Here is a 12,051-nt window from a genome sequence, read left to right as displayed (position 1 = left end):
AGCCCACTGGATCTGTCCGAACACCTCTGGGGAGGTCGACGTGAACCCCGGTGCTGTTCCCTCTTCCAAAGCAGGAAACAGAGAAGTGAAGTGTCTTGCTCAAGGTTACTGTCTGAAGTCCCTTTTGAAGTTTGGGCACTCATACCCTGGGGGATTTGGGGTTCCCACCACCCCCTGTGCTTCTATCACTGATGCCAAAGCCTTAGTACTACAGGAGAAATGAACTATGGTGTTGCCCCCCATGGGGTGACCATGCTGCCCAATCTAGTAAAGCCACATAGTGGCTCTTCATGATGACACTGTCGGGGAAGGGCCCTGAGCAGAGTGTGGGCTTTATTGCCTGCGTGCTACATCCATGCCAGGTGTTTCCTGCTCTGCAGATAGCTCCTTCATCAGACATTTCCAACTCTGATTCTGCGCCAAATGTTTGGCACAGGTAAGAGGCATCCTTTGCTTCCTTCCTCTTTCCCTGTAGCTTAAGAATAAAAAACATGGAAGCTGGAATGGCAGAGACACTGAGCTGCTAGGAGAAAGGGTAGGCTCGTCTCCAAAAGGGGATTTCGACCTTAGACTCATACCGGGAAGCACATGCCGGCTATCACCTGGAGCCTGGGAAAGCTCCTTTTCCAGCATTTACACGGCTGGTGTTTTGACCCCAAACCACTGCCAACACACATGGGGGGGTTGTTTAATGATTAAAATTTTTAAATAGTTGTATTTCTCCCCTTGTTTAGTTTTCTAGAAGGTAGTAAAGAGAATTGCACTTACATTTGTGGATTTGATTGCGTGGAGATGAGAAAAAGGGAATGGGTGGGGGTGGTCTTCCCTCACCCCTGAAATCCTTTATTCTCCTCCATAGCATTTATGACCTTCAATATCCTATATATTTTGCTTATTTATTTTGATTTTATACCCGTTTACCCCACTAGAATGTGTCCTCCGTGAAGACAGAATTGCTTGTATTTATATCTAAACCTGGGCCTGATACCTAGTAGGTACTCAAAATTTTTGTTGATTGAATTAATTAATCCTTCCACTAGACGTAGCTATTCGAACCAACTCCAGAGTCCCTGAATTTGTTCCAGATGTTGAAGGGCAGAGGCTGAATTGTAGGACCTGAGATTTTCAAAATATAAATCCTAGAAATTGCTATAGTGATTCAGACGGTAGACCTTCTAGACTAGTATTTTGATGGGATGAATGTGATGGCAACGCCTGGCTGTTCGCCTTGACATCTGCCTCAGAGGTTGGGCATCATCATTCATTCATTCAGCCAGACAGGCAGAGAGTCGATCTTTTATCAATAATTAGCTCTGGGGATAGAAAGCTGAACAAGACATATAGGCCCATTCCCTCATAAATCTTGTCATCTATAACTAGATCAACATTTTGGGGGGAAATTATTTATCTTTTCAGCCTCTTCCAACCCTGTGAAGAAGCATTCCTTAGTGTCAGTGATGCTGGATCAATATGAGACAACAGTAGGGGTATATATGATGGTGGAAGAAAATGGGTAGAAAATTTCAGACTTGAAAAGTGCCGCCTCCTGATTTTTCTGCTACCTGCTCGCATCCCTTCTCTGATAAGGGGTCTAGTGGTGAGCATATCACTAGTACCTTGTATTAGTTTCTTCCATGATCACATCCTAGCAAATGGCAAGATGCTTAGTGACTTTTTTCTGTGTGGCTTAGCAACAGCATAATTGAAAAGAATTCCAGCTGTTGGTCTTTTGTAGGTTCAGAGCAAGTCAACATTGAGATGAGGCTGTGGAGGGTGAGCAACAATTATGTCCAAAGCGAGGCCGGTGATGGTCCCCTCACCTGAGCAGCTCTGGCAACCCCTGGAGCCCTGTGCTTGAGGAAACACAGAGGAGGGAAGAGTACACCCAGGGTGAGGGCACTCAAAACTGTTTCATATGAGGAACAGCTAAAAGAACTGGGGATGTTTATTTTACAGAAGACTCAGAAGAACCGTAAGCTCTGTCTTCAAATGGTGGAAGGGCTCTCCATGTGGGAGAAGCATTAGATCATTCTGGAGCCTCAGGTCTTGGAACAAGGATGGCTGGGTGATAGGACTTCCTACAGTCAGGGTATTCAAAGGTGGCCACCTGGGGAGCCGCCTCTGAGCCTCACTGCTTGATCCCTTAGGAGGAATGCAAGTCCTAATTTGTATCCTATCCGATGAGCCCAGATTCCTATTGAAGCCAGCCTAGGGCATGGCAAGCAGATATGCTGACCAGGTAGAAGAGAAAATGACAGCTCTCGTTTGGGTCTGCCTTCTGTGATCCTCCTTTCCTCTGTTTGCCTTCTGTCAGCTGATTTTATTCCCCAAAATTCAAATATTGGGAGTCTCTATTAAAATATATATATTTAATAATATATGAAATAGTTAATGATACATGGAATAAAAATACATGCATTTAATGATATATATAATATACATTATTATTATATATAATATATATATTATATACATTATAAAATTGCTTGTATTGTAATGTGGGAGCAACCTGAATGATGATTAAAAAAGAATAGTTGAGTAAATTCTAATGTATCATATGAACTGTTATGCAGTTATTATAGACAGTGAGTTAGATCTGTATCTACTGGCCTAGATGGATGGGCAGGCTAGAGAGTTAAATGAGAAAAGCAAGAGAAACATATTCAATATATAGTATGATCTTGTTTTGTGAGAATAAATTATATTTTAAGATTTACGTATGTAATCATGTTGGCATATAGTTTGTGTGAGGATGGCAAAAGTGGGGAAGCATAGAGATGAAGTGGTTGTTGACAGTGGTTGGAGAGTTTTGGGTGGGGTGGGGACCTGAGGGACAGAAGGGGCAGGAATAGAGACAAAGTGAAGGAAGGTGAGAGGGGACGGCTCATGCATCTGTCTGTCTATCAATATCCATCTATCTACCTATCTATCATCTATCTATCATCTGTCTATCTAGCTTCATTGGTTGTGCTTAAACATGTCTTAATTTTGAGGACTTTAATAAAAGAAAGAAGAAAGAAAGAAAGAAAGAAAGGAGAAAACGTCTTTCTCTTTTATGCTATTTTCTTTTTTTTTACTCTGTTGCTCTTATAAAACCTGTCTCAACGTTTCTATTAAGGACACTCCAGAGGTTTTATAATAAAAAAAAAACTATTAGTTTTCATTCTTTTGAGATGATGATTTAAACAAGTTGAAAGAAATCTGGGGAATGTATAAAGATAAAATATTTTGAATCAAAATTGAGTTTCTGGATATCGTGAAAGATGAATGATTTAAGAATCATTTGTATTTTTCTTCATTGTTTCTTTGCTGTATAAGAGGTGTCCATTTTCTCCTAGTGCTCCAGAACAATGTTCCCTTTCTTAAATCTAGGGAACACAGGGTCAGGTTAGGAGCGCCCAACTCAGTTAAGAAATTTGCTAGTTTCTGGTGGGGAAGTGGAGCATTGAGTGGAGGGTTCTGACATCTGTGTGTGTGTGTGTGTGTGTATGTGTACTTTTAATCAGTTTTTCTCGGCTGAAATATCCAGCAAGATGCTGCTATGTTTTTCTGGGATTTGGATACTTTCTTTCAAACTATTTACAATAATTGTTTTCCATATTAAATTATCCTCATTATACATTCATTTCTGATGCCGATAGTTCTTTCTACGTAAAGAATTTGTCTACATACAGAATAGCCCCAGATGTTGTAGAATTGGCTGGTGATTTAACCCCTGCTGATTATGAAAGAAGATTTGAGACAGTATAGGGTGCTGTTTCATATTCACATTTGGATGTAGTCTCAGAGCTGATCCCAAGCAGCCATACTGACACAGAGACAAATAATGAGTGGGTATGTCAGATCCATAGAAATAATAATACTAACCATTGTATTTCTTTGATTTTAAGATGCTCGTTTTATATACTAACTGAAATCTGAATGCATCTTACTGCAGTCGTGTGCATTTATTAGGTTAATATTGCAAGTCAACAGTGGTCTTAGAATTAAAAGAAATCCTATAGAATCCCCTTGACTGGCTATTGAGTTCTGGATGATTTAATGCAATTAGAACATTCCAGAATCAATGAACCTCAACCAGAATTTCAGCCTGCATAGTGCTATCCTGATTTAGACAAAGCAGGAAGTTATAAAAGTGTTTCTTTTCATGCAAGCAACTGCCTCATTGATAGATAACACTAAAATAATCCTAAAATTATACGAAGTAGGATCTGTGCATGGCAACTCCATTTTTAAAATCCTGATTTTAGGTCAACGGCGCCATCACTTTGGGAAAACTAGTCATGTGCAGTGACACTTTTCCACCTCACAGGCCAAAAAAATATTTCACTAGGCCAAAAACCTGAGTGGTACTTACGAACAATTTATCTGTCAGAAGAGAATGGGAAGAATGGAAGAGAAAATGTTATTTGAATCTGTGACCTGGAGAGAAGGAAAGAGCCATGACATGGAAAGCTGTGCTGACTGACTAGGTTGCCTGTATCCTGAGTTTGCTTTAGGTGTCTTGTCAAGCATTTCCATTGAGTTTTGTTGTCACTGTTGCTTCGTTTTTTGGGGCATAATATCTGTTCTTTCAGAAAATCCCCCTGCCCCTCCCCCCAGGCTAGGCTGGAAGGCTTCACGGCTGACTCTCCTGTGTGTGTTTGAGTCCATGGTCTTTTGCTGCTTTTCTCATGCTTTTTCTTTATGACGTTTCAGCTCATCCACCATACACCATGTGCTTTAGAGTGAAATTCTACCCACACGAACCCTTGAAGATTAAAGAAGAGCTCACCAGGTATTTTTTTGTTTGTTTGTATGTTTAACGTGCCCCTTGAACCAGCCAGGGCCTCTGAGTTTTACTCTTGTCTAGAGCGGAGTGTCTCCAGCAAGCAGGCGCTCAGCTCAGCATTTGGCTTGGAATGTTTCTCTTACATTTAATTGTCTTGGGACTTTTCAAACCGTTGTCATTGGGAGTGTAATTAACTGCACAAAAAAGCAGTGGGTTTAAGGAGGAGGTGCTCTCTGAAAGCACCTGACAGTGGGATGCTAAAAATAAATAGAAGACGACTGCGCTTAGGATATGGGCAAATTCATAGCTAGTGCAGCCCCTGGGACCTGTCTTTTGGATCTAAGCTTTTCTGAAGGGAAAAGATCCCTTGACAGAATGATGAACTGTTTTGTCATCCCACATTCCGCTTGCTAAATGACCGACCACGGAGCCGGCTTCCCTCTCCTTGTAGACTCTTCTCAGCCCAACTCTGCATTTTCTGGTTCTCAGGCCAGGGCCACCTGGCAAATAGTCCACCTTCTGGGGGTTTGGCTTCCGTGAACAGCCTTGGCCAATGCCACTGAGCAGGGTCCCGAGAGGGCCAACTCGGTGGATGGAGAAGAGCCCATGTGTGCTTAGCTCTTAATGAGGCTCTGATCTGGTGACCGAAAAAAGCCATTGTGTCTAGTCATCTCTCAGAATAATCTGCGTGGGTCCGAATGCAGCAGAGAAGCAAAGGCAGTTGACATCGATCATCATGTGCAGAGTCACGTGCTGGGTTCTAGGGTATTGTGCTCTCTCATTATCTACGAGGGTCTGGTAAAGCTCCACCATAGTGACACAAGGTGATGTTGGAAGGGAACCATTCTCTGTTAGTAATTTGTGCACAGCCATTGGTGGAGGTTTGTGCTTGGGGGCGGGGCAGGGTAAGCGTGGGAAAGGAGATGATGGACATTGTAAGTAGTGGTTGGTATTTTGCAATCTGGCCTGCTTTTTTTTTTTTTTTAAATTAAGGTAAAATTCACGTAACATAAATTTTTTTCACCATTTCAAAGTGTACAATTCAGTAGCATGAAGTACATTCACAGTGTAAGGCAACCATCACCATTATCTAGTTCCAGAACATTTCTTATCACCCCAAAAAGAAAGCCTGTACCCATTAGCAGTCACTACCCACTCTCCCATCCCCCAGACCCTGGAAACCACTCATCTGCTTTCTGTCTCTATGGATTTACCTGTTTTGGACATTTCGTATAAATGGAATCAAATGGTATGTGGCTTTGGCCTGCTTTTGGCTTGAAAAATTTATTCATTTATTTGTTAAGTACTTCCTCAGTTCCTGCTGTCTGCAAGGGCTATATAAGCCACCTAAATAAATAAAGATATTTGTCCTACCCTCTGGGTGCTAACAGTGTAATTAGGAAGATCAAATCAAATACTAATGCCAGGCATTATTTCATCAGGGGCCAAAATGGCTCACTTTGGTCACTTGTTTTCTTTAAAATCTTGTCCAGAGGATAAAAATTGAATATGTGTCACAATATAAATTGAGGATGGGTCTTTGGTTGGTGATGTTGAGAAAAGTCCCATTTGAAAGTAAAAGGGTACAAAGTTTTAGTTAAATCCCTCTCAATTGAATTTGCTAGCACTTCCCTGAATTTGTCTGAATAACTGAGGTATGAATTGTGCGACATTGCGAACATTTTTATGTCTCCAAAGGAAATTTAGACGATACAGGTAGAAATGGGCTTTTCTGAGTCAACACAGACCTTAGAATTCAAAAGGAATCTACAAACTGTGGAATGACTGAGGTACTTATGATTTAAACCTTATCTTGAAAGAATTTAGTTTTTATTGTTTGATAAGTTAATTTATCATAAGATTAATCTAAAATTTAAGAATTTAATAAATGAGAAGCTAAGATCACATTCATGACCAGGCTTAGGGGTAAAGAAACACTGAGAAAAAAGCAGTTTTAAAAGAGCAAAACAACAAAAATACTCACCAAAAAGGATATTTGAAATAATTTTTTTAATCCTTCTTTTATCTCTCCATTTACACAGTCACCTTACAATCCTTTAGATTTCTGAGGCATTTGTAAATGCTATATACAATTGAATGTAATAAAAGCATGTTGGTTTTAAATTTTTTAGTAAGAACCACCTTTAAATTCATGTTAGATAGAGAAGCATATCATTAATGGTGGCATAATAATGTATGCCCCAGATCCTCTTGTGTTTTTGTTGCTTAATTCTTTCATGCAGGGAGGGGTGAGACCAAAGGAAAATGCATTATTATTATTGTTATTTTGGTGGCTATTATATTAAAAAATGAGTATCTGAACCTGAAGCCACTTGTAAGGCTCAGTGGATTATGTGGAATCCATAATAATCCATGATTATCTCTAGAGTTCACTAATATGAGCAAGGACCCAAACTCAGCTGTTGTGAAAGCGGATTTTCTTTTCTCAGGAAGCTTTTGTCAAACTCAATTTCTGAGTTATGGGATCAGAACCCAAACGTCTCATTCATCAGTAAATATTTATTTGAAACTATTTTCCACTACTAAACTCACCAAAACATGGAAAGGAATGCTTTTTGTTCAATGCATACGTGCAGCACGTGGAAAAGAAACTTGATGGCATTTAGCCAGGTAGTTTACATTCTTTAAGAAAGGAAAGGTTTCATCATCTCAAGTATTTGTGTGACCTTGGCATTGTGAATGATCTAGGGCCATGGTCCTCAAAGTCACGTCCCTGGATTAGCAGCAACAGCATCACTTGGGAACTTGGCCCCTGACCCAGACCTGGGTTGGGGCCCTACAATCTGTATTTTCACAAGCCCTCCAGGTAATTTTAAAGCATGTCAAATTTTAAGAACCATTACTCTAAGGCAATTGGATTTTCAAAAGTATTAGTTTCTTTAGGCAGATATTAGAGTGTACAATTCAGTGTGTTTAGTATGTTCATAAAGTTGTGCCACCATCACTGTGATCTCCTTCTAGAACATTCTTATCACTGCAGTAGGAAACCTAGTATTCCAGCAGTCTTTCCCCATTCCCCACTCCCCCCAGCCCCTGGCAGCTACTAAGCTATGCTTTTGTCTCTGTAGGTTTGTCTATTCTGAAATTTTATACAAATGGAATCATATAATATGTGGCCTTTTATATCTGACTTTTCACTTAGCTTAATCTTTTCAAGGTTCTTCCATGTTGTAGCATGCATCAGTAGGTACTTCATTCCTTTTATGGCTGAATAATATTCCATTGTATGGATATACCACTTTCCTTTATCCTTTCATCAGTTGATGGGCATTTGGTTTAGCTATTATGAAGAATGCTGCTATGAGCATTCATATACACATTTTTGTGAGGACCTAGATTCTGATTTAATTGGGTCTAGGGTAGGGTACACGTTGGTATTGTTTAAAAGCTCCCCCAGGTGATTCTAACATGCAGTCCCTCTGAGAACCTCTGGTTTAGAGCCTTATTACTCAAGTGTGGTCCATGGGCCTGCAGCTCAGCATCACTGGGGAGCTTATTAGAAATATGGACTCTTGGGCCCCACCCAGACCTACTGAACCAGAATCCACATTCTAACAGCATCTCTGGGTAATTCACGAGCTCACCAAAGTGTGAGAGGGACCAGTTTAGGGAGATACTCTGGGTCCTTGATGGCCAGTTGTTCCCTTGACAAAATGTACACTAACTCCAGATAAGAAATTTATTAGGGACTACCTTTATGTCCTGCACACAATTCCATACAAAACTGGGGACAGAGAGTGTCATTTGAACCTCCATCGTGTCCCCAGTGCCTAGCACTGTCATGGCATAAAGCCGGTGTGAGATAAAGATTCATCAAGTGGAAGCACCAGGGAGCCACTGAACCCTTCAATCTATCTGTGTGTCCGGGGATGGCGAGCTCCAGCACTCGGGGAGGTGGGGGTGGGGGGGCTGCCAGCACCTGAGTGATCTGAGTACCTCAATCACGTGCTCTGAGCGGGGTTGTGCATGAGGCTGCTCACAGGCTGAGTAAAGATCAGCTTATTTGAGCCCTGGAGGTAGTGACTGGGACCGATTGGGTGGTACTCCCCACCTGGCCTCAAGAACCTGGAAAGAAGAAAAAAAGGTTGGTCTCTGTGACTTAAACTCCAAAATAAACAGAAAGAATCTGCACACACCTATAAAGTTAGTCAGAAACAATAGACCCCAGGCCTGAGCCTTCAATGAAAGAATCAATCCGGCTGAGACATAGGAGGAGATCTGAAGAGGGCGTGATCAGCGTAGAGGAACAGAGGGGGCAGTGACAAGATGAGCCTGAGCCAGGGGTGGTAAACTGGCACCGCCCCCCCGCCATCCCCAGCTGAATCAGGCCCATGCGTATTTTTCGTTTGGCACTCCAGTGTTTTCAAAAATAGAGTTTGCTGCAACATTTAAAATTCAAAGGATTTCACTTCTAAACCTGTCACCGTGATGCTGGAGCTGCACAGCGGCTGACCCCTTCGCGAGAGCCAGCACCCTCTGTTCTGCTTCCCGAGCCCCGAGCCCCAGCCTGTTTCACTCAGTATCAGGTTTGTCTGGCCCTGAGGCCATCTGTTTGCCATCCCTGGAGAAGCGGAGAGGACACTAAACAGATGACCGTTCGTGCTGTGAATAGGTTGGCTTTCTGGCCTCCTAACCAAGTCTTTTTGAGATTGATGAACATGAGTCTGTCTGCCCCTGGGGCTAGTCTCTGTAGACTGAGTCCGATTCCTGACTCCTCATTCCACAGAGAGCTCGGGCAGCCTGTACCTGAGGTGCTGGTGGTGGTGACAGTGGCTGTGGTTGTCCTTGTGTGGGACTTTCTGCCAGGGAGGGTGGCTGCTAGGCCCTGTGGCTCTCCTGCATCCTTCCTGTATCTCTTTGGAAAGGGCCAGCCACACAGCTCTGGAAGCTGCCACAGACACTTCAGGTTTTCTGAACTCTGGGCGCTCCTCTCAGTTTTCTTCTGCTTGCTCTCTGAGGGGCTTGGGTAGGGCTCTGGTGACCCAGGTGGATGACGCATGAGCGATCCTTCCACTTCTTCCAGGCCTCGGCCAAAACTTAGGGCGACTCTTTCTCCTTTTGCATTGCAGGTATCTTTTGTACCTGCAAATTAAAAGAGATATTTTCCACGGTCGACTGCTCTGCTCCTTTTCAGATGCTGCCTACCTGGGTGCCTGTATCGTCCAAGGTAAGTGTGGCCACGGCTGCCCATCCCCACCATTGTACTGGACAGTAGAGCTTTGGCTGTTCAGAGACTCCCTCCTCCCCAGCCTGTGCCCATCCAGCCCGTGTCATGGTTTGAGGCCAGGCAGGGCTGGGTACTTAGCAATGGACCCCCGCCTCCCCTTCCCTCCCAAGCCTCTGGGGTCCTGGTGGAAGGCTGGGCTGCGGTGGTCACAGGGGCCTCTGCAAGAACGGAGGTCCTCAAAGCCCCAAGGTAGAGCTCAGACTCTCTGTTTCAAAGGGGCTGGAATGCGTGACTTTATAAGAAGCTCTGAAGGGATATGGGGTGTTCTGTGCTCTGAGCTCCGACCATCAGGTGTGGGGCGTGATGGGTATATTGAGCGGGGAATCTATGTCCAGGAAGGTAGGTGTCAAAGAGGTGTCCTTTCAAACCTTTGAAGTGAAATATCAAAGCATTTATACATATGTATTCACATGAGTAGTATGTGTATATATGTGCACTGTATCTAATGCTTCAGCTTTTCTAGTCACGGAGTATGGTGAGGAGACCGCCAGGCTCACAGCCTGTCATTCTGCAGTTTGAACCTGAATTCCCATTTCCTGGTTATTTCACCATAGACAAATGATTTAAACTCTTTAAGCTTCGGTGTCTTCATATATTGAATGAGGTGGTCATACTTGTGTGACAATTTCATGAGACTTATTCTCAGGGTTGAACAGGCCCCAGAGTGTGGGGCATTGGGAAGCAGCAAGCATATAGGACCCAGGGTAAGCTTCTGGATGTTTCGACCTGTAAAAAAAAAGTGTTTGAGAGAAGGCTGTCTCCAGAGCCCAAGGCAGAGCATCGTCATGGGGACGGGCCCAGGACCCAAGTGAAGAATGACTCAGCTGTTCTGTTCCCCTGGGTCAGCTGGGAGGCAGCTGGCAGCAGGGCCTGCTTGGAGGGACTCAGGTGTTCCCGCCATTTGTAGCATGGATGCTGATGACATGTTTATGAGAGAAGGGGAGGGTGGAGAGGGGAACTAGGAGAAGAGAGGAGGGACGGAGGGGAGAAGGAAGGAAGCAGGTGAGGACAAGGGGAGAGAGAGAGATTACCAAGTGAGCATGTCACCCTTATAAAGGATCTGAAATAATGAAGGAGCTTATGATGGGGTCATAAGCGGATCATGACAATCGTCTGTCTGATCACAATTCCAACCTTCATTCACAGCTTAAGAGAGACATCTGTCATTCTCCTGGGGGTTTCACTGTCACTCACCACTGTCCCCATGGGATGCTCTGTGCTGTGAAATAGTTCCTAGGACCCTGTTTCCAGGTGTGTGTGCTCTCTGAGAATTCTGAAGTCTATCTGTGTTGCTTTTCCCCATCCTCTGGGAGCAACCTAGTGCCGCTCAGCAGATTTTGGCAGTGGTGTTAAAACCCTTGGAGATACTCAAGTTTAAAGTTAGAACGACAGTGATAGCCTGATGGGAAATAGTCCTTCCATCTGCCCCAAGGTAGAGTGTGTGCTTCTGAAAGCTGCCTCTCTTATATAGAGCTAAGGAATGTTCAACCCCCATAGTTCTTCTTCCCTGTGAAGACTGCAAGTTCCTAGTTAGGGTGCACTGTCTTCCATGAGGGAAAAGCAAATCGATATTAATCCAAGCAATAGACTGGCATATGAGGATTTCAGGACGCATTTAGGCATTAGTGAATCATGGTCAGTTGTCCAAGGACAAGCTCAATATGGATCTGTAATGGGAAAACTCTCCATCCTGTTTTATGTTTGAAATAAAGCCACAAAGCCTCCATCCAGATGATCAGGGCCCTATTTTATCCCTCGTTGCTGTTAGCACTGACCATACTCACAGATGCTGTCGAGAGAGTAGAGTTGGAAGTGAACTGACAGACCTCAAGAAAACCTTTCAGCTCTAAAATGCAGCAGTGTCCATGGACCATTTGTAGCAAATCCAGTAAAAGCTGGATTCATCAAGTTCTCTGATGCTCGGGGTGGAATTACAGCAGCTCTAGAGATCATTACAAATGCAGATAAAGATCTGCTTTGTCAGAACTGCTTATGCTTACAGAGAGTGATAGGGAATGTGGAGTAAATGATT

The 12,051-nt window shown here is 43.3% G+C and overlaps 1 protein-coding gene across 3 annotated transcripts in view; it reads left to right on the top strand.

Moving 5' to 3' along the window:
- Positions 1-12,051, top strand: part of FRMD3 (FERM domain containing 3) — a 379,109-nt gene that overhangs the window by 267,574 nt on the left and 99,484 nt on the right. For all 3 annotated transcript variants that reach the window (XM_061200526.1, XM_061200527.1, XM_061200525.1), the window contains 2 exons: positions 4,699-4,777; positions 9,862-9,959. In XM_061200526.1, coding sequence (XP_061056509.1) covers positions 4,699-4,777; positions 9,862-9,959 — 177 coding nt within the window. The remainder of the gene's footprint in view (positions 1-4,698; positions 4,778-9,861; positions 9,960-12,051) is intronic.

The sequence above is a fragment of the Eubalaena glacialis genome, chromosome 9 (genome assembly GCF_028564815.1).
Source record: "Eubalaena glacialis isolate mEubGla1 chromosome 9, mEubGla1.1.hap2.+ XY, whole genome shotgun sequence".
NCBI lineage: Eukaryota > Metazoa > Chordata > Mammalia > Artiodactyla > Balaenidae > Eubalaena > Eubalaena glacialis.
This window is presented reverse-complemented; position numbering and strand designations above follow the sequence as displayed.